At 38.9% G+C, this 23,717-nt stretch overlaps 1 protein-coding gene across 3 annotated transcripts in view; it reads right to left on the bottom strand.

Annotated features, from left to right (window-relative positions):
- Cntnap4 (contactin associated protein family member 4) overlaps nt 1-23,717 on the bottom strand; it is a 287,727-nt gene that overhangs the window by 47,684 nt on the left and 216,326 nt on the right. For all 3 annotated transcript variants that reach the window (XM_063278059.1, NM_001107432.1, XM_039097771.2), the window contains 2 exons: nt 20,400-20,556; nt 15,476-15,603 (listed from right to left, as the gene is read on the bottom strand). In XM_063278059.1, coding sequence (XP_063134129.1) covers nt 15,476-15,603; nt 20,400-20,556 — 285 coding nt within the window. The remainder of the gene's footprint in view (nt 1-15,475; nt 15,604-20,399; nt 20,557-23,717) is intronic.

The raw sequence follows: 23,717 nt of genomic DNA, 5'->3' as shown, positions 1-23,717 counted from the left end.
TCACAAACTTGACCTGCTCTATATGTCCCTTAGATTTTTGCCTTCTTTTCTGTTAATGCCGCAAGGAACACTGTCTAAGTCTATTGCTTGTTTGTTTGTTTGTTTGTTTTATCTGTTTCTTTTTGTCTGACTCAAAAGTCAATTTTCTGTTACACGTGGACAATTTAAAACTGAATTTATTCAGTTGGAAAAAAACATAATCGTGAGATCCCACCTCCTCATGCCCAGCCAAGTAAATTTACATATTATCTGAGTTCTGCCCAGGCTATGCCTTACATTCTTTAAATAGTTACTTCTATACTAGACCCTTGGATCATATCTCAGTCTATGAAAGGATGCACGAAAATTACAAAAGGTCAACGAAGAGGCAGCAGTATCTCTGTGCTCTTTGAATTGCTTACCTGATCTTTTTTAAGGAGCAACGTGCCTTTCTCTTGAAACACTAGATATAAAGTCGAAGTGTGCAACTTTAAATTATGGGATGTTGCTATATATGATGATCTCATACGCTTAAAAAGGGAGTGATCAGAACCAAGGTTTAAGTCATGTAATATTATTTGACTACTACATTAATACATTATAAAAATCAAGGTTTCCTCTGCTACATGTTGTATTATAACTAACTCAATAAAACTTCATACAGAAGGTTTCAGGGAACGGTTGAGTCTGAAGGACAATCTTTGAATTGCTTCTACCTACACAATAAATGCTCCCAGGTTCGTGAAAACAATTTAGCTTTAGGAAGCTAAGACACTGTTACACATATAATACTATGTTTTGTTTAGTGGGCAGACCCCATTTAACAAATTCACAATAGGTAGGGAAAGAGGTAAGAACAATTCACATCCATGAGATTAAGAAACTGATGCTAATTCAAGACAATTACAATAAAACCAAGGCCAACGTTTACACTGTTGGAATAGTGTGCAATGGCACATGATGTCCCAGCTCCTTATGTCCAGTGCACCCAAGAGGATTTGCGCAGTCTCAGAGAAAGGAGGCATGGAGACAGGAGCAAGGAAGAGGTAGAGATCTGTAGTTACAGCAGGAAACTGCCCTAGAAAGAGGGTTCTGTAAGGAAGGGGGTTGGAGAGTCCCTAAGCTGCCCAGGAGCAGTGCTGAAGTACTGCATTTGTTACTAGGTAAGTAAGACGCATTTTAAAAAATTATCTCTAGTGGTTGGGGATTTGGCTCAGTGGTAGAGCGCTTGCCTAGCAAGCGCAAGGCCCTGGGTTCGGTCCCCATCTCCAAAAAAAAAAAAATTACCTCAATGGAAACATAAGGAAGGCTAAGCTGAAGGGAGGGCTTACAGAGTAAAGCTGTTGTCATACAAGCACAAGGACTTGAGTTCAGATCCCCAACACCCTCATAAAACCAGGTGGGCCAGGATCCTTCTAGAATCCCAGGGATAGGTTAGAGGACACAGGTGAAGTTCATGTTCAGTGAGAGATCCATTCTTCTCACAATGTGGACAGTGACTGTGGAAGACACCTGATGTCAACTCTGGCCTCTATGTGTATGTGCACACATGTGCATTAACATGTACACTCAAATAGTGCATCATGATGTATTGCTATATATTATTAATAGTGACAATTAACTAAAGAAAAAGTAAAATATCTACTTAAACAAATATAAATCAGTAAAGAGAAATGAATTGCCGTGAAAACTTTGCTTTTTAGATTTCCATAACTATATAATGTGTATATGTACATAAATGCATATGCATCTGTTATACATCAGGATGAAGATTTATTCACATTTATATAAAGTAGGAACATATTATTAGTATCTGATTTTGTGTGTAAATATTTTTATGAAGAGCCTTAAGGAATTATAATTTAGCACTATTTAACACTATATGTACTTTTAAATTTTCTAAGCATTTAAAAGGAGTAGTATTTTTTTATGGTTGGGGATATGAAGAAATTGAGGGAGTAAAATGATGAGAATCCCTTCTTAAAAGTAAAATTCACAAACACACACATAATATTAAAATGTTGACATAAGGAATATCTTAGCAGTCAAATGCATCTTCTAAATATTTATGGACCATTAAAGTGAGCTAAAAAATAGAAATTTCTTAACAGGAATAAAGCACCAAGATCAATTACATGTTGCTTCATTGGAACACCAAAACCTATGTATTGGTTTAATAATTCACTGGTTCCTCTTTTTTTTTTAGCAATTCAGTTATTGGTTTCAACAATTTATGAACCTGCATAGAAATCCATATGTGTAAAAATGAGGGTGAAGCAAATGAAGTCTGGCTGGGAAGAATCTCAGTGTGTGGATTATAGATCGGTAGAAAAGAGAGCAGAGCTATCCATGGGTGTTGGCATACAGTAAAATACCCTTGCTGTCCCTCCAACACATTTGATATAGTGGGCATTATTTTTACCTCTTACAAAAGCAGAGCAGAGATTGTCTTTGTCATTAAAGGATTTTAATATATATGGTTTAAATTTTCAAGGACAATCTTATTTTCCAAGAGGCTGGAAGAATAGTATTTGTGCATTGTTCATTTATATTTGTGCGTGCAGGGTCACAAGCATGCACGCACATGCAAACCATCAAAGGTCAGCCACGGGTGTCATTCTTCAGGATCTGTCCACTTCATTTTTGGGACAGGGTCTCTCGCTGAGAGGAGGATTCCTAAAGCTCATGGGCCAGCTACCCAGATAAATCTGTGAGTGCTCAAACTCAGTAAGAGATAGTCTGGTCAGCCAACCTCAGGTATCTACCTGGATCTGTCTCCACAGGGCTTTCTAATAGATGCTAGAATTGAATTAACATGCCCTTACCTCTACAGTAAGCATTTTCGGATTGAGCTATCTGCACAGCTCAATTTTGATGCAATGATCCATCTACTATCATTCTATGTACAAAAGGATGTACAAAATTGTAAACAAAGTGAGCAAAATTGATTTCACTTTGATGTTGCTTATTCATACTTCAATCCTGTGAAGGTCAGAGCGACACTGGCAAGTATGTAAGGTTGTAGTAGACGCCAGAAAAAGAGATCCTTCCATACATCATATCCTCTTTATCTCAAGCAACTTAAGTTGAACTATCAAACAGCATGCTAATATGTAAAGAAGGATGTATTGCAAATTCAAAATACATCTGTCTATCCACTACTGATTCCTTGCATTAACATATATAGCTATGCACTAAACGGTGAGTCCAGTTTCCCATTTGAGAAGAAGAAAATTCACCCATAGATCATTTGTGACCAACCTTAGACATTTAAATAACATGAAGTAGAGTTGTTTGTGTGTAAATAAGATAAATAAGCACAAATTAAGAGCTCTTTGTTGCACACACACCAATGAAAATGAACTTCCTTTAGTCACACATTTAAGGTTAAAAATAATTAGACACTCAGACTATTGTCTGAGAACATTATTGAAATATTTTAACACTCTCATGGAGTATGAATGGAAGAGCTTGTAACATCTCTCTGTATTTGCAAACATACATACTTTACATTAGACCCATCACCATTTTTTAATTATAATACATTGGCCCTTCAAATACATTTATAGTCAGACATACCAGATTCTATTTCCCATGCCCAGAGGAAACTTTTCTATAGTAATTAATTGGATGAAGTATTTCACTGACTATACTCACCAAAAATAAGAGTTTATACATTATTCATATTTATTACCTAATGACTCCTGGACATATGACTTAGTTATAGATTATAGTCTTTGCTTGAACATATATATACATATATATTTTTTAAAGTACACCCTATATAAATACATGTTGGATAGAGCACAATGCCAAGTGAGAATACTACATGCTAATTTGCAAACACCACAGATGTCTAAATGTCTAATGCTTTTCATGAATTCCATGTTCTTAGGAGGTAATTTTGGACCTGCTCTGTTTCCAAGCATGCAATGTCCCATTTTTCATCCTTGAACTTCTATAAAAATAAACAGCCCAAGACATAATCTTTAATTACCCACTTCGTCTCCCTGCTACCATTATCTACACACTGTATCCTTTGTGTAGAATCTAAAATTCTTCCTATTCCAAAGATGTCTGTGATTGGTCTCTTCCTTCAGCACAACTGTGTTATTAATCCTCCCATCTTCCAAATTCAATTCTATGATATTACTTTTCTTCCCGCCCATTACTAATTTCCCCATTGTTTCACACCCACTGTTTGATGAGCCTGTTCTAGGCTTTAATCTCCCACGCTCAGCTTAACTAACTCCTAAACAAGCCATTGTCAATGTCAATGATGATCTCCACATAGTTCTTTTCAGTTGTAACAATTCTTGTCTTATGAAAGCCATCAACATTTAATGTAGTTGATTGTGCTTCCTCCCTGGAAATACTTCTTTCACTCAGAGCACAGGACACCCACACTTTTCTACCTTTTGAACTAGTGCTATATAATTCTCCCTTCTTCCCCCTCACCACCTCCACTTATCACTTCTGGACTATTCCATGACTCTGTGCCTACACATCTTCAACCCCAATAACTCCAGTTGATCTATTCTGTGGATGTTAGCATATGTATTACATATGAACATATGTCTGAAGCCTGGAATTTTTAAAGTGACTACACCACATCTCTCATTCAATGACTGATGACATCTCAGCTTTTAGATGTCTAAAAATGAAGCTTCTTGCAAGAATTCCAACTTCTTGACCCTGGAAATAGTATTTCTCATTTCAATCAATGTCAGTTCTATACTTCTAACTATCATATCAAACACATCACTGTCATAGTCTTCATATTTCCTCTTGAAAAATGACATCAATTCACAGCAACTTCATTAACCCTCCCTTTACACAATACCCACAATCACATCTCTCACCATCGCACTGTGCTCCTATTCATGATGATGCTCCAATCTAGTTAATAATATGGCATCACCCAGCATCTTGCTTTGGTCCTACCCTGATGAATCTCACTAAAACATAAGTCACCATGGTCTTTTCCTTAAAGCTCTCTAGCATTCTCCAAGCTCACTGAAGCTGGAATCAAAGATTCCCAAGCCCTCCCTATCATGATTATCAGTTTCTTACGTGATTCGTTTACCATTCACAACTTGCTCTCTGTACCCCAAACACTTTGTTACATAAAAACACATATTTATACATTTCTATCAGCTACATCCCCACATCTGCATCACTACTCCGGGTTCATCTTATTTTGAGACTCTTTCAAGTATACACTCAATCCTTGTTTCCTTATTGTCTTCAGGCTTGCCTTCTCAATGCAGTCTTTAGCAATCATATTATTTAAAATTTTCTTCCTTTTATAATAATTTAACCATTTTTTCTTGACAGCTTGTTAGCATCTATCATAACATATATCTTACTGGATTACTGTCTTCTCTTTCTAAGAGAATGCAAAAGCCAAGAACATGCAATAAGAATGCTCTCTTCCTCTCCCTCTCCCTCCCCCTCTCCCTGTCCCTCTCCCTCTCTCTCTCTCTCTCTCTCTCTCTCTCTCTCTCTCTCTTGCTCTCGTTCTCTCTCTCAGTGCAAGCACTCTACTATCAATAAGTACTTGTTGAAGAAAACTATATATTTTCTTTTGTTAGCAGAATGATTAGAAACCTTAGAATAATTCTTACATGTTCAATTTTTTGTGTTCCAAGGAATCCATTCAATTTTTTTTATTGAACAGGAAAGAAGAAGAGAAATTAAAAAAGAGGGGGAGAAGAAAAGGAAGGATTTTATGATAAAATGACAACATTAAGAAACTAGAAAAAAATCCAACAAGATGAGATGAATAATGAACATTGAAATAAAAATTTATAGAAGGTGGGAGATTACCAGATATAGAGAAGCTAAGAAAATTATATTATCTGATTATGTGTTGAAATGGATTGATCCCTACTTCTTTAGTGGCTCATAGGTAGACAGCTGCCTGGAAGGAAGTGTGTCAAATGGGAGGGATTAAGCAAATCACTAGTCAATATTGTTTTCCTAGTCTGAGCACCTAACTTGTGCAAAGTTATTTACTGCATCCATGAACCTTTGATTATGTAATGAATCATTGGCAGCTGTGTTTTCTCAGGCCACTACACCAGTCAATGCAGACAAGATGAATTTCAGAGACTCAAACGTTTCTTAGAACAAGGAACTCTCAACCATCTTTCCTAACTTGATAGATTTTCTGGGTAAACTTGGAAGAAGCACATTTAATAAAAGTGATTGAAAGACTCAGTGTCCCAAAAGTAACTAAGAACAGAAATTTAGAACATTTGGAAAAAACTCTTTAAAACACAAGCTGCATAAATCTTCTAGGTCATTGTTTCCTTTTCACAGAAAAATATCAAATGTATAACACTTGGATGCATTTTCATTAAATAATGACCTTTAAATATAGTTTTTCCTTCAAGCAATCACTTAAAAAGGGCAAGTCTTCTCTAAAGTGGAAAATTTTGTTTGATCACGTATTTGTCCAAAATCTTCGGTGCAGGAAAATTAAAAAATACTGTCCACCAATTTCTGAGCAGGAAATGAAAATATATCCAGCTTAGAGGATATTTTTAAGTGTTGAGGCAACATAAAAATGCCTCTCAGAAACAGATTCTGCTATCATAACATATATTATGCTATCATATACATAATGCATAATACAGGGTAGTAAGCCTGAAAGACAGAATGAGCAGCTACGAAAAACAAGATGGCTGCCTTCTTCAGTGCAAACCAAGTAGGAACATGTGGACCAAACTGGTAGAGGTCAAAAAGCCTGCCTCAAAATGTTACAGTGGTTCCCAAAATAACGAGCCCATTGGGATGTGCTAGAATTTATCAGTTCTTTGGTTCGATTTTTAAGACAAGATCAAGGGAGATCAAAATCTGTGTCCACAAAACAACTTAAAAATGACTAAAGGACCCTACTCACACTGTTTGAAAAGTACAGTGGGGCTATTTCAAGTGTTTCTCAAACAATGAATGGATTAAGGGATAAAAAGTGTATCTACTCCCATAATGAAATATTATTTGACCATAGAAATAAGATATTAATACAAGCTTCAACATAGATGAACTTTAAAATATAGGGAAAGCAACCAGTCACAGAACCATACACAGTTTGGGTTTCAATGTATATGAGACAGAATAAGCAAGTCTGTTGAGTTTTTGTTTTAAGCAGCTGCATATGTCTGAGGTGAGAATGAAAGGAAAGTGGATGCAGGTTTCATCTGCAGATGATGCAGAGTTTTCCCACTAGCTGGGGAGACAGGTGTTCCTCTAAAATGATTAAGCACACAGAACATGGCTGCATTGAACATGGGGTGGCCGGGAACTGTAGGGCACGTGAGTCACAGCTCAGTCAAGTTGTTGCCAAGAAAATGAGAACGTTTTAAGGCTAAATTGGCTGTTTGCTACTAATCCTAAGGTGACAATTATTGCCGAGCACGTGCGGAAAGACAGCACTCACACATCCTAGAGGGAAAAATAAAAGAAAACAACAGATACTTGACAACAAAATTCAAGCAGAAATAAATCAAAATAAAAAGCATTCAAGAACAGAGAGGCTTTAATGATAGGTCTGAGATGATGCTCGAAAACAAGCAACTCTACAAAGAACGGCGGAGCTAGCAAAACCTGGTTAGTAATGATTTTAGTTTTCTAAACAAAAAGCAAAGAAATGCGGTCCATAAACCATTCTTTTTCTCCAAGAAGTAGAAAGTGTTTCGGTTTTATAAATGAATACACTTCTGGAGTACACATTAAGGCTTTGGTAGCCTGCACAACACTATGCCAGTCAAGGTTCTGTCAAGGAGATGGAGTGACACACGAGTCCTACCACTACCTGATGAGCTATTGAGAGCTGGTGGCTGCTGGGGGACGGGAATCGGTTTTCATTTAGGGGTGTGGTCCCTGGCTGGTCCTCCACACTCCAGTGAATGGCTACACACCCAAGAGAATAGCAAGAAGCACAAAGCACAAATAGCACTTGATCCATCTCATAAATAAGGACACAAGGTTGGGTGTGTAGGGAACGGAAACAGATACAAACAGCTTGTATGAAATTCTCAAAGGACCAATAAAAAACAGAGCTTAAATACAAATACATTCATAATAAATAAATTCAGAACTAAAATAAATTCATACTCTTACCTGACACCACAGCTCGGGCACATCACAAGCAAATGTCTTGGGTAGAAGCAGAGGTGCTTTGTACTGTGAGTAGCTTTAAAAATCAGCGACAGTCTTCCTGCATCATCTAAACTACTTTTGTGAAATGCACACACCCACTTACCATTCAATCGCTTATACAACTCATAGCTCACTCTTTGTTTCTTACCGATAATCCCCATACCATGGACAGATTTCTCTAGATGTGTGTGATGGATCGCTTTCCTTCCTCTACAAACTGCTACTTATTGATTACCTTTCATGCCATAGTCAAGTATTGGGTACCAGGGACACAAAAATAAACGAGCAATGGACCTCACTCTTAAGCACTCAAACAGAATCAAAGGCTGTAGGAGAAATAAGTCGTAGTAATGTATTCAACATTTGTCTCAACAGAGGGCAGGAAGTCTGTGTCCTCAAGAGAGCTGGGAGAAAAGCTTCATCAAGAATATTCCAGAAGCAGTTGCCTGTAAGTGGGATATGTTCTAGCTGGGCTGCCTTGTCTGACCTCAGCTCAAGAGAAAGCACCTAGTCTCCCATAGACTTTGATGATCCAGAGTGGGAGGATGCCTAGCAGGGACCCAACCCCCTCAGAGGAGAAGGGAAAGGGGAGGTGGGGAAAGGACTGTGGGAGGGGCTGACCAGGAAGGGGGCAGTGAGTAGGATGTAAAGTAAATAAGTAAAAAATAAAAATAAAATAGAATAATTTTTTAAAAGAAAGGTTTAAATCTGAGTGTTTAAAGAGTCTAGTAAAGAAGAAAGGCGTTGGGGTTTATTTGCATGACAATGAGATTGTGGAGGAAGGAAAGGGAGCTGAATGGCAAAGTGGTTCCAGAAGGTTCTTTTTCGGTAGAGGCAACACATGGCTGCAGAATGCAGCTATGATGCCTTTGTGTTGCATGTCCCAAATCGTGCATCATACCTGATTTATGTTTTGCCTCCTAAAAATTTAGGAGGAGTTCTGAAGATTTTTGCAAGGACCCCTGGAATATTCGAGCTCTGGGTTGGAACTACCTGAGACCGAAGCCAGTTGCTGGCTTCTGGCTGGGATTCTTAAGCTATCTTTAGGAAACACGCTTGCCTTTCTTTCAGATTTTTCTCCCCTAATCCATCATGCACCGATGCTTTTGTATGACTACAATAAAAATAAATTGCTAGAAAAACAGAACGAGAAAAACAATAGCACAAAAAAACCATCTCCTGTCCATTTTTTATGACTGCTCTGCTCAACAGACATAAAATGTCTCTGCCCAATTGACATAAATCATTCTAAAAGCGTACTCTGCATCCGGTACTAACCTCATCATTGACTGCGACATAGAGTTGCCAGCAGAGCACCATACTATAAACCGTACTGGCCTAGGGCAATACTGTACAGACAGAACCATAGACCGGAAGCTTCCAGAAGGAAGTTAGAAAAAGCTCTACCCACCCACCACCTTGTGAATGAGAGTCTATGGGAATGAGCTACAGGGCGCTGGTATACATGTCTGCTGATGTCAGAGCTGTTGGTCTACAGACTGTCAATGGTATGACAAATTCAAAGACATTCCCCAGCTCCTGGGAGACTGAGGAGACACAAAAGCACAAGGTTGAGCATTTCTCGGCTCTCTCTTCCCACAGGTAAACTTGGATCTTGGCCTTTTATTATTTCCCTCAACCTTTTTGCTTCTGAAGTAAAGGAAACCCTGGCATATATTCAGCAAGACTTTAGAGTCGAGGGCTAAGGCAAAGGTTCAGTAAATAAAGGCCTTAGCATCCAGGTGTGAATTCAGATCCACAGAACCCATCTGAGGGCGGGTGTAAGAACACGCCTCTGTCGCCTCCAGTGCTCCCACTGTGGGCTGAGAAGCAGAGATGATAGAATTCCTCTCGACCTGCAAGCCAGCTTTCTTGGCTTACTCATTAGAGAACAATAAAAGACTCTACCTCCAACAAGGTGAAAGGTGCAGCTTGGCACAGATATCCACTGACCTTTAAACACACACACATGCACATAGAGAGAAAGGCAGGCAAACACATAGAGAGAGACACAGACACGCACACACGACATGCACACACGCACACAGACAGACAGGAAGGCAGATCACACACAAACACACACATACATACAGAGGCCGACAGACAGACAGACTCTCTCTCTCTCTCTCTCTCTGTCTCTCTCTCTCTCTCTCTCTCACACACACACACACACACACACATACACACACACACATACACACACATACACACACACACACACACACACACACACACACACACACACACACACACACTTTGCTTTTTTAAAGATTCTACAACCCTCCTGGAAAACCTAAGAGTTACGATGATGCTAAACTCTTTGTCCTTTGATGAATTTGACACGTGAGGTACGATGTCACTGGCTGGGCCCTCTGCTGCATCATACAAAGTTAGTCATACCTTCCACACACCACATGAATGAGTAATCGCCCTCTTAGGATGTTGCTTAGATAAAAATCAAAAACTTGCAGGCATAACTCTATATTGGCTTTATTAATAGTCTTCTAAAGCCGGAAATGGCCAAGTACTGCATGAACTAGTGAATGGCTGTGTATCCACTCACTATAATCTAGCCATAGGATAGCTCTTAAATTTCAAAGGGGGTGAGTTATGGGTACATACAAGCACATGTATGAATCAAGGGCAGTGTGTAAAGTTAAAGAATCCATATGTAATGGAAAACAGTTTTGAATGATTTCATTGTTAAGGGGTCCTGGAAAAGTCAAAACCACAGTAAGAGAAAAAGAAGACTTTTTTATTCCCCCAAGGGCTTCTAGATGAGAGGACTTTGGGCGAGGTATAAAAGGGAACTATTATCAGGTGAAGGAAATGTTATCTGCTTTAAGTGTCTGGGTGGTTTCATAGCTTTATGCTTTTGTCACAATCCTCAAGCTTTCCACATTGTCTAACTGATTCTTGAATACCTGTTACACACAAAACCTGGGTCATTCAAAGAACAACATAAATAATCACGTGGACGGCAAAAGTTTTAACACCGCAGTAATTAAGGATAATGGTGTTTACTGGCTTTTCTTCTGCCAAAAAACAAAAAAAAACCAAAAAAAACAAAAAAAAAAAAACAGTTTTGCCATTCCAAGCCATCATGCTTCTGAGAAAAGCATCTTACAGATTTTACATGTGACTTCTGCTGTCCACAGTAATGTTAGCGAGTGGCATGAACTGCAGACCCACTAGTGCTAAACACAAGGAGGATCTGAGAGAAGAGACGCCATCAATTAATTAGGGCAAGTCGCATAGCCAGTAGCCAGCAGAGTTCTCACTCACTTTTAATTTATTTGCATGTTTCTCCGCATCCCTGTCCTCTCTCCTACAAGATGCCTCATGTTAAGGTCTCCAGCACCTCTAATTGCAACTCTAGATAAATTTCTGAGGAAAAAAATATTTAATCCTGCTTTCTTTTATTTATAATCCTATGCTTTTCTGTCCAAAGTAATTTTTAAAATCGTGTCTCCATGAATGATAGAACCAGTTTTATTCCAACCAGAAAGTTAAGGGTTATCCTTAAGCCCCTAATTCTGAACACTCCATCTAGTTAATGGAACTTACTTCTCTAACTGACCCCCTTCTTTCTTAAGGCCTGGCTCGAGACCTCCCCTGTCTGTGTTTTTCCTTGGTATTACATGAATGGTCGCATTGCTGGTCATTAGGCTTACAACTCACCTTGTGCTCTCAGGAGAAGGTAATAGATTAGGAGGATTCTGCCTTAATCAATGAATTAATCCATCAGTAGGGTCATGATTTGATAGTGTTGTTGGAGATGGGGAAAAGGAAGGAGAACGAAGATGGAGGAAGCAGACTGCTCAGGGCCAGCCTTTAAAGGATACACTTGATCTCCAGGCCTTTCCTTGCTCTTCCTGCCCCCTCTCTGCCTCTGCCTCTGCATGTGCCTCTGTCCCTGTCCTCTTCGCCACTACAGGATGAGCAAAGTCGCTCCTCACCTCTCTCTTGCCTTTCTGAAATTTCTCCCCCCCCCCACCACAGCACAACAGCAAGGCAGCTAATTGAGCATGGACTGAAACCCCTGAAACCAGAAGCGAAAACAAAGCAAAACAAGAAAAAACTCTCCCCAATTCAGATAACTTGTCAAGATATTTTGCTGTAGCAGTGAAAAACCTGTCTAATGGAAGGCTTCAGTGAAAATGAGCTTCACACTACAAACCACAGGAGGTGTGAGGACCAAGTAGTTAGTGACAATTAAATTAGCAAATCACACGTTAATTAGCAGGCCTCAGAATACTACAAACAAGACACACACACACATACACACACACACACACACACACACACACACACACACACACATATATATATATATATATATATATATATATATATATATATATATATATATATGATTGCTTTCTTCTGTATCCCCTGAATCATACTATTTAACTTCTAGTTTCCCAGTGTTAGCAGGATATACACATGGATCCCAGAATCTTTGGTGTATGACAGTCTGGCTGAAAGATTTGTGTCAGCAACTCATCCCCCTCCCCCTAGATGCTGCTACACAGCTCCAGCTATTGCTAATATCAACTAGGAGGAGGCAGAGAAAGATTCCCTGAATGTATACTTATTCCAGGACACAATTTTAAAAAAATTAAAAGTATATAATCAGTGTGTTTATATGTGTAGATTTCTGTAGATCTGTCTGTGGTATGTGTGCGTGTGTGTGCGTGTGCATGCGTGTGCATGTGTGTGTATGTGTGTGTATGTGAGAGAGAGAGAGAATGCTTAAACATTCAGCAAGAATCTTATGTAAAGTAATTCTAAGGGTGGGGGCTGGACAGATGGCTTAGAGTTGAGTACTTATTGGTATTGTGGAGGACCCAGGTCCAGTTACCAGCATCCAACTGGTTGATCACAAGTGATAACTCTATTCCAATAGATCTGAAGCTCTCTTCCAGTCTCTGCAGGCAGCAAGCATTAATATGGCACAACACACACACAGACACACACACACACACACCACACAAATTCACACACACATACACACAATCACACACATCCACACACACAGTGATTAAAATCTTCTTATTTAAAACAAAAATCTTTCTTTGAAAGAAAGAAAAGAAGGAAAGAAGAAAGAATCCTAAGAGATTAAATTAGTAATGCCCTCCTTGGAAGCACACTTGATTGCCAGAGATTGTGGCACATGTCGTAAGAGAGGAGGCCTGGTTAGTTACCGTGGCATCATAATGGACCAGAGATATGAATAAAGAGTCCCAACAACGTCAACCCTGGAAACCTCAAAGACAGGATGGCAGGAGTTGCCTATCTCCCTTCTCCCAGCCTGACACCAGAAAGCCTGCTCTCCTACCATTAACCCTGGTGAGAATTTACTGCCCTGACAGTTCTCAGACTTCACCCCTGTGTGACCTTACAAGGTCCCACCCATACTCCCCTACCATATCCCTGCAGCCCCCAAGTATTTAGATGAAGTGTCTTCCAACACTCCTGTCCTGGCCAGTTGTACACAGACACACAAAAGTTGCCTCAGAGACCCTGGGTACTTCTTGAGGAGCATAAATACCCCTTTCTCCCCCCATTAAATGGACTCAGTTCAATCAGGATCCTGCCTGCATCCACCAGTGGGTAGCTAAGCTTCCCTCCCTCCTGTCCAGCCTGGTGTGCAATGGGCCTGGCTACCCTGAGGGGGAGAAGCAGACATAGCCAGCAGGCTACTGCAGTGTTTTGATCTAAGCATGCAGGGATGGGGCAGGTGATGTGATACGGAACACTTTTCTGTAGCCACAAAATACTGTGTACTCCTCTGGATACATCCTGAGTTTACAACCTCATCTCGATGCTCATAATTTTGTCCCTCCAGGGAACAGCCTTATGTCACCTTCCTATGGTTGTGGGATTGAGGCAAGGGTAGGGCTGATGCACACCAGACATGGCGGGTGAAGAACCGTTTTATAGAATGCATATGTAATGTTTATAGGCCAGTAACGTCTTTGCTTTTTAACGAAGCGACTTTGCTACACATCTCCCTATATCTACTGAGTGTCACATCTTTCCTGGTTCTGTGGAGCTCCCACAATAAAATTGTATTTTAGGGCGTGCTTTTAATGCAAGCAAATATTTATTTCCATTTCCATTTTAATTTCTGGAAAGACTAAAAGCATGCATAATCGATGCATCTACTTTTAAGCTAACTGACTTTGATGAGAAAAGTTAAGAATCTTTACTCATTTCACTCCCTGACCAAAAAAAAAATATTTAGATAGGTATGGGCACCCACTGTGTGTGTGTGTGTGTGTGTGTGTGTGTGTGTGTGTGTGTGTGTACAGGTGTATATGTGTGTGTATGTATATGTATGTGTATATATGTATGTATATATGTGTGTGTATGTGTCTATAGTGTGTATGTGTGTGGAGGTGTATCTGTGTGTATAGGGTATAGGTGTATGCATATATATATATGTGTGTATATATGTATGTGTATATGTGTGTGTATATGTGTGTGTGGTGTCTATGTGTGTGAGGGTATATCTGTGTGTATGGTTGTTTATGTGTGTGTGTATGTATATGTATGTGTAGATATGTGTGTGTTTATGGGTGTATGTATGTGTAGATATGTGTGTGTTTATGGGTGTATGTATGTATGTGTATATGTGTGTGTGTATGTGTGTGTGTGTGTCTGTGTGTCATAAACCACTTCTGAATTTTAAAACCACTTTAGAATTGTTACACAATGAATACACAGAGCAGAAGACCAATTGTTTGAAAGTCAATTCACACACATATGAACTGAAAAAGAATGGAGATTAAAGGTTGGAATACGTTTGATCAAACTGACATGTGCTTCTATTGATTTTCTCGTCTCACCCCAGGCTTACCAGTCGGAAGTACACATGAATTCTTAACCACTTTGTATAGCACTGATTCTTTCTAAGTAGGTAAAGAGACAGAGAAATTTGGGGTTGCTAGGATGCATTTATGAACCAATCATCTGGATAAGCAATAATTTCTCTCTTTTACCTTTCAGAAAGCAAAGATGGGTGGTGAGGGAAATACTTCCTACCAAGACTCACAATCTGAGTTCAGTCACTGGTACCCAATGTTGCAAGGTAAGAACAGACTCCCTCAAGTTATCTTCTGGCCTCTACATGCGTACCAGGGCACACGTTCCTCCATCCACCTCACATACCTCCATATCCATACATGAATGTTATTAAAAATATAAGGAATACATCTCATGGGCTTTCCTGATACAATTCTGATCAATAACCCTGTTATTGAATGACATGCGATACAAGCAAAAGAACTCTCTTCTGGTAAGTTCACACACTGGGGCCACTTACTGTCTCCCCGGCAGAGCAGAGGCCCCAGTTTGTAAGCAGCTTCTGAATGGGGCCGTCCTGTGTCCGTGATCACTATCTTAGTGACAGGCAGATGTTCTTTATAGGAGAGGAATCCAGTGTCATTGGTCCTAAAATAAACAGGAGCAACAACATCCTTTAATTACGATGATGAGCACAATTCTAAAATAAGCAATGATTTTTTTTCCAGCACTTCTAAATGAAGACTTCCTTACTAAGTTTGGACACTTATAAAAAAAAATCCAATTGCTCATCACAGAAAATATGGCAAGATGTTGGTATTTCTTGTAGACATTAAAGTCTAGACTACAGAAATATAACATAGGTTAGGATTAGAATGCAATGGCCTTTTGAGTGGATGCCTTTCCCCCACTTTCATTCTGTGAAATGTTCAACTACTGGCCACTGGTGGACTCCAGGGAAGGGGTAGTCAATGTCTTTATTGTGTATCCCACTCCTGAGCTCACGAGGATCCGACAGGCCATTCCAAACTCATGGGCAAACAGCTAGCTCTGACTAAACTCAGTGCTCCCAAAACAAAATGAACGACAGTGAACACAGGAGAAGGACTTACCTGTCGGAGAGAGGAGTAGACAGCGGTAAGAGGTGAGAATAGTCAAAATGTACACTATGTATGTTTGTATTCCCAAAGAATGAAATAAATAAATAAATAAATAAATAAATAAATAAATAAATATGATATGTCCCCATCATTATTTATAAAACAGACAAAAATCAGGACAGTGGCTGTATTTTTTAGTCAGCTAGAAATTTTTCAAGTATTTGACTGCAGTGGTTCAGTTTCTGGCAGCTGGTATTTCCATTTTTAGGCAAAGTGATTTTTCTTTTTTCCCCCCTCCTGTTTTATTCGCACTTTGGGTTTTGGGGGTTGTTATCCTGTACTTAGGGATCAACTCCACATTCTTCTAGATCCATGTGTAGGTTCTCTATTTTTTAGATGAAACTCTATTGTATCCTGCTTCCTTGATGAATTACAAAATGCATCCATGACTTTTCAACAGTCTACTTGTATTTTACATTGCACAACAACACGCGATATAGCAAGCTTTTCATGAGATTAACACCCCTATACACACAGAAATGCACACCCACACTTTGCTTGAGGTATTGTGGTAATTGAATTTAAACGCATGCTGTAAACTTTGCAATGCAACTAAACAATAGCCTTTATTTTGATATTTAAGGAATACTGGATATTTTATAACATTTCCTAGTGCTCTTCATTTCTTCTTAGCTGAGTTTTCATCGGAGGTGGTTTTATTTTAATCCCAGAATATTTTCTATGATTATTTTCATTTCAGATGTTAATTTGCCATTCTACAATGTACACCCTGTCCTTTAGTACAGTGGTTCACTTTTATTTGTTTTAAATTCCCTATTCATTCACTGTGGCTATTCTTAACTTTAGAGCTTCAAATATTTCGATAATATCAGCTTTAAAGATTTCACCTGTAAATTTTTAGAGTGTAGCCAAGACTTTGTTTATAATAACCCCATTCGATGGCTTGATTTTAAATGGAATTTTACTATCTTGAAATGCCCGTAATGTGTAGAGTGGGTGATAACTCAAGAGATGGTATGTTTTTATTGTTCCCTAACATTTTATTTTTCCCATGGGTATTTAAGTCAAAGCCTGTGGTTTTGTACTTCCCAGGGTTCCCTAGGTCTGCCTCCCTCTGGGTTTTAAGCCCTCCCTCTCAATTGGAGGACATGGTCTTTGCAGTAAAGAGGTGAACTCTTACCACTCCTGCCATAAATGGAAGGATTCTAGAAGCCTATCTCAGAGAGTAAGCAGCCCAGATATTTTTCTCAATAGTCACTGTGGGAATACCCCCCTGTTTGTTCAGTTTCCTGTCTGTGGTTCTCTCCTTGGTCCTAAATTCTCTCCCCCAGTCACGTGCACTTTGAAAGGCAGTTGAAGGCTCAGGACAGGGGTTATTCAGCAGATCCGACAAAACTAGCTTTCTTGGGGCTGGGGATTTAGCTCAGTGGTAGAGCGCTTGCCTAGGAAGCGCAAGGCCCTGGATTCGGTCCCCAGCTCCGAAAAAAAGAACCAAAAAAAAAAAAAAAAAACTAGCTTTCTTTTCTGGAAATTATCATGTACCTCAATTTCCAGTCATTCAGGAATCCCCAAACTCTGCCCTCTGATATGTTATGCCAAATATAAAAATAACACGGTATTCCTCTGAAGTTTAGACCCCTAAGAGCAAGATGCAACCAGCATCTACAAAGAAAAGGAATTTAAATCTAGGTCTCGTCCACCTTGGTTCTCTTCCTTCAACCAATCATGAAAGCCCTTGTCTATGTTCCATTCCACTGCTTTCCCTTATAATAATAATAATAATAATAATAATAATAATAATAATAATAATAATAATATTTTAATAATAAAATAATAATTTACTTTATTTTGTGTCATAGGCGTTTGCTTTATGTATTTAAGTTTATCACAAGTGTGCCTGGTAACTTGAAAGGCCAGAGATGGCATATACCCCCTAGCACTAGAGTAACAAATAGTTATTATCCGTGAGGTGGGTCTAATAACTGTACTAAGATTCTCTGCAAGAGCAGCAACAGCTCTTAACTGCTGAGCCATCCACGCAGTATCAAATACGTATTTTTATTGCATTTATGTATATATGTATGTGTGTGACGTATGTAGTTAATTAGTAGTTGGTTAGTTAGTTAGTTAGTTAGTTAGTTAGGGGGATTCATGCCATGGTGTTTGTGTGTGTGTGTGTGTGTGTGTGTGTGTGTGTGTGTGAAGTCAGAGGATAATGATTGGTTCTTTCTTCTCAGTGGGTTTCTGGGACTGGAGTCAGGCCATCAGGCTTGGCAAGAAGTGCCCTTACCAGGTGAGTCATCTCTGCAGAGCCCTAAATACTTATTTTTATAATATTTTTCTGAGTCCACGAAAGCATGGTTATATGGAAGGTTCTTTACCTATGGGTAGAATGTAGCTTAAGAAGTTTGAAACTGTTTTTAAAAAACAAGTTTTAATTAGCAATGTATTGTCAAGGAACTGAGTGGATATTAGGATGCGATTAGGTTAATCTTTTTGTTGCTACCAAGAATTGCAAATAACATGTTCACATACATAAAATTGCAGTGTTCAGTATGTGAACAATGTTTTGTGCAGACATTAAAAAAATCTATGATCCAAAGGGAATAAAGGAGTAAACACTAGTTCTTATAGAATACCATACAGTGTTTTTTTAATATCATATTTATCCCTCACCCTGGCTTCTCTCAGACTACCCCCTTCTGTAAAGTACAGTTTGGGTAAGAGAGAGGACAGTCTTCATATAAAATTAACATAAAAATTTAATCACAGCTCTATGATTACACATAGGTTCTTCCTCCATGTTGTCCTAAGAGCCTTACATGTGTGTACACGTTTGTGCATACATGCATTTATTATATACACTCATGTACACAGCACATACAGCATTATCGTGACCATGATGCTTGACAGGCAAACAAGCATCATTTACATACTACAAATAGTGAGTTCCCTTAACAGCACCTGACCCCTGAAACACATGCACATCTTACAATCCCAGCAGTCATACGTAAATCCAGATTACGAATTCTTTGAAGTGCTGAGACCAGGTAACAGAAGTGGGATATGATTACCAACGTTCGCCATTGAGGCTCAAAGAGCAAGGACAAGGAGGCAGAAGAGTGAGAGTGAGGCAAGGATGCGATCAAAATATACTGCATGAGAAAGATTAAGAAAACAGGAAACAATGCAAGGCCAGAGGGAAGCGAGGAATGCTGGGAAATATTGTGTTCTGAACATGACACAACTAATGGACTCACGGACTCACTCACAACAGCTGTAATAACCTGCACAAGAGCAAGCCTGAGGACAACTCTGGTGTAGACTGAGGGACAACACACATGGGGACCTTGAGGAACTCATAAGGCTCCACCCCTAACTGAGGAGCTCTTGACAGTTGATAGCTGCTAGGGGAAGAAGAACCATTCTTGTGAGAGATATGTGGACAACCCTAACTGGAAATACTTTTTTAAGTAGATGATGAGGACTTAAAGTTGGAAAAAGGGCATGTGCAGGGAGATTTAGGGGAGGTAGAAGGGGAAATGAGTCTCATCACATTGTATTGTATACAGCTATGAAATTCTCAAAGTAAATTTTTAAAAATTAAATGTACACAGGTTCAGCTGCTTAATAATATGAAAAAGACATGTAGTGTAAAGAAATGGGAATACAAATATTTAAAATATTCATTTACAAATGATATATAAGAGCAACATGCCTGTAGAGTCTATTATAAAAGATAAAAATTATAATAAATTTATGATTAAAAGAACCCATACATGGGATTTATTTTCTGTTTATAAGAATATTTTATATTTTCAAGTCCCTTCTTTTATAGATTCCCATTTTGAAGATATTATCCATCTAACAACTGTTCTTTCTGGCATGCTTTGTCCTTTAAAAAATAATAATAAAAGAAATGCATGCAAAAATAATTGCTCAGATTTACAGTATTTGCAATCTACAAACTTGTACTTTTGAAGTCTACAACTTAGGCTGATGAGATGTGCTTAGGTAACTGAGTACATGATATTATAGAAATAGTAGGAAATACTGATATCAACAATGAAAAAGAACAGGAGGTAATAGTAACTTTGATGTCATAGACATTTATGTTTTCTCATATGATAGAAATAAAATAAACAAAGTGTATGGGATCTGTCATTAAAAATAACCTCTGGAAGTTTTCTCTCCTAACATGCAGAATTAGAATGACTGTGCCATGTATCATTGAAACATAGTTTCGCCTAATTATTCCCTCGAATCAATGTGTCTAGCATCCATGTAGCTGCATACCCTTAACGTAATTAATTGGAAAATTACCATTCGTTCCGATCGGCATCACAGTTGCAATGATATTGGGCATCGATGCAATTCCCTTCCAAGCCACAGGTGCATTTTTGAGGCATAGGCAAGGAACCGCCCCAGTAGGTCTGTGTCTCATTGGTTCTTCCCACCCACCAGCTCCGAGGGCTACCATCTGAAAGACAAAACAGAAGGATGTGATACCTGCTTCCACCTTCGACCATTGTTCTTTCTTCATAACTGTTAAAGGTAAGGGGGGAGGGAAGGAAAGAAACAGAGATGGGAGAGAGATACATTGAGAAAGAGACAGAGACACCAAGAGAGAGGCAGGAACAGAAACATAGACAGAAAGAGACTGACATGGTATAATAATGCCCTAAACAGTAATTGACAGCATTTTGGAAGAAACTATCTTTACAAGATACTTTGTGTAAGTCTATTTTTTTTAAAAAAAAGTGGCATTTTATAATCTTGAAAAGTATCCTTTGTGCACTTAGTGTTCATGGGCATGTGTTTGTGCCTGCATGAGTTTAATTTTGTCCCTTGTATGCAAGTGCCCAGAAGGGGTCATCAGATCTTCCGAACCAGAGTTACAGTTCACTATAAGCCAATTTATGTGGGTACTAGGAACTAAATACAGGTCTGCAGGAAGGGACCCCACTGCTGAGCTTGCTCTCTGACCACTTAGTTTCAGTCTTAAAAGGATACTACGTTGTTCTCTGAATAGAACCCATCTGCTGGTGTTTGTTCAGGAAAGAGTTTCCACTTGCAACTTTTACAAAATAATCTTTAAAACAAATTGGCATCAAAATATAAACTGTGGCAATTAATATAGTAAAATAAAATTGATTCCAAATCCCAAAACACCCATCAAAATATTCTGAAGTGTTATATAAAGGCACTGACTCGTCTCCATATATTTATTGGCTAAAAATATACCAGCACTTTATTAGATATCAGGCATGGTATAGCGCTCCTTTGTCATGATTTAGGATTTATCGGGAAGTCTATATTTTCTCTTCCATTTACTGGCTTGGCTATTTATTTGAGGACTACAAAAATAATACTGAAAAATCTTCATGCCTGAAGCGAATATTACAGTAAAAAAAATAAGTTTCCCCTAGCTAAATGCATCTCTTTCTACAATAAATGTTCAGCTACCAGCTCCTTCCCAGAGCCAAGACTAAACACAATGCCAAGGCATTCAAGCAAGGAGCAGACAGAACATTTAGCGGAGGATTTGTAGAAAGGGATGTGAGGCATGCAGATAATCTATCTCAGGGGAGAAAAAAGTTCCGAGGAAAAGAATCATAGTGTTTAGAGACAGAGCAAAAGAAGAATGCAAGCGATGCCCAATCAGTCAGGTCCCCACAAAGGACAGGCCATTTTCCTCCTGACTTCCAAGCCTTTATGTTACTACCGCCATTCCCACTGGGAATCTGCAGCTTTTCTCATACATACCCGACTCACTAACACAATACTCATTTTAGCCTACTCTTAAGTAGCCCTTCTGGAAATGATGACCACGTTTTTCCCACCATTAAGACAAACAACTACCATGCTTAAGAGGAAAAAAATACCACAGAAATTTGGAAGCTTGCATTATATAAAGCTGTTAACATCAATACTCTACCTATAACTTGATTAACAATTCACCAACTGTTAAGCTTGCTTGGTACTTTTCTAGTATTCAGGTATACTGCTTAAAATATATGTTCATAGACCAAGAGGAAAAATAGATTCTTGTTCTTAAGATCGAGGTCATGATTTACAGCTATATTTCTCATCTTCTCTATCAAAGATAAATTGCTAAGTGTTGTATGTTATTTATCACTGTATTGTATGTGTATTGTTTGTGTGCTGTGTGCATATGTTGTATGCTTGTTGTGTGTGTTTGTATGTGTGTGCTATGTGTGTATGTATATGTGTGTGTGTGATGTGTGATCTGTGTGTATGTGCTGTATGTGTATTTGTGTATGTATGTTGTGCATGTGTGATGTGTGTGTATATGTGTGTGTGTGCGTGTGTGTGTGTTTGTATGTATGTATGTGTATGTGTAGTTTGTGTGTGGGGGTTGTGTGTAGGTGTTTGTGTTTGTGTATGTGTGTACCAGTATGTGTATGGAGGTCAGAGGAAGCTTCAGGAGTTGGTTCTCTTTCACAGGTGGATATCAGGGATAAAATCCAGATCACCAGGCTTGATGGCAACTGCCTTTGTGACCTGAGTCATTTCACCAGGCTCAGCTAACTGTTTGAAGACATCAAGTACATTTGAGTCTATCTAAGCCTTTTTCAGAGGAACTAAATAATTTAAATAATGGTATAGATGAATATTTAAAAACACAAGGAATATGTTTTAATTAAAATAAAACCAGGCTAGTTACATTGTGTCCCCCACAGTTAAACTCTTAATCACCCTGAGTATCTGCCGAAACCATCCCTCCAATGAGTGGAGTCACAAATTCTCCTCCGCTGAAAACATTTGTTCATAAAATCCACTGAATTCTTACTCATTACACCACTTCATTGCTAGAAGCTGCTAAGTCATTTGGATCCAAAGGTCCAGTTTAAGCTGGCTTTTCTGTTCCATCTCTTTGTCTTTCCTATTGGGACCTCAGCATCTAAACTGTTCTCTCTTTTCTCAGTTCTGCCGCCTCAGATAAACTCTTGAAGACTAACCTGAGAAGAACGTTAATTAGCAATCACCAGTCATCATAGCCCCCTGGTCCACAGCTTTCAGGGGTTGAGTGCTGTTTTTACTAATCTGATATATTGGTTATCATGTCGGCAGGATCTAGAATCACCTAGAACAGTTGTTCCCAAGCTTCCTAACGCTGTGACCTTTTAATGGAGTGACTCAACAATAAAATTATTTTCGTTGCTGCTTCATAGCTGTCATTGTGCTACTGTTATGAATCATAATGTAAATATGTGATATGCAGAATATCTGATAATAACTAGAAAAGGTCACTCAAACCCTCAAAGGGGTCATGACCCACAGGTTGAGAAACTGCTCTACAAGGACCGTTTCCAGACACGCCTCTTAGGAAGTGTCCAGATTAAGTCAGCTTCTGGGCATGCTTAGCAGGCATTTTGTGGAGTAGGTTAACTGAACCAGAAAACCAACCATAAAGATAGCTAGCACTCTTCCCTGGCCTGGGTCCTAGACTTCGTACAATAGAGAAAACCAGCGGAGCACCTGTCATCATCACTGTCTGTTTCCTGTGTGGGAACCAGCCCAAGTCCCTGTCACCAGGACCTCCCACTGCTGTGACTACACCCTCAACCTGTAAGTCAAAGTAAACACTCTCTTCTTTAACTTGCTTTTGTTGGAGGT

Source organism: Rattus norvegicus, chromosome 19, assembly GCF_036323735.1.
Source record: "Rattus norvegicus strain BN/NHsdMcwi chromosome 19, GRCr8, whole genome shotgun sequence".
NCBI classification, from domain to species: Eukaryota; Metazoa; Chordata; class Mammalia; order Rodentia; family Muridae; genus Rattus; species Rattus norvegicus.
Note: the sequence above shows the minus strand (reverse complement) of the source record. Positions and strands in the feature narration are given on the sequence as shown.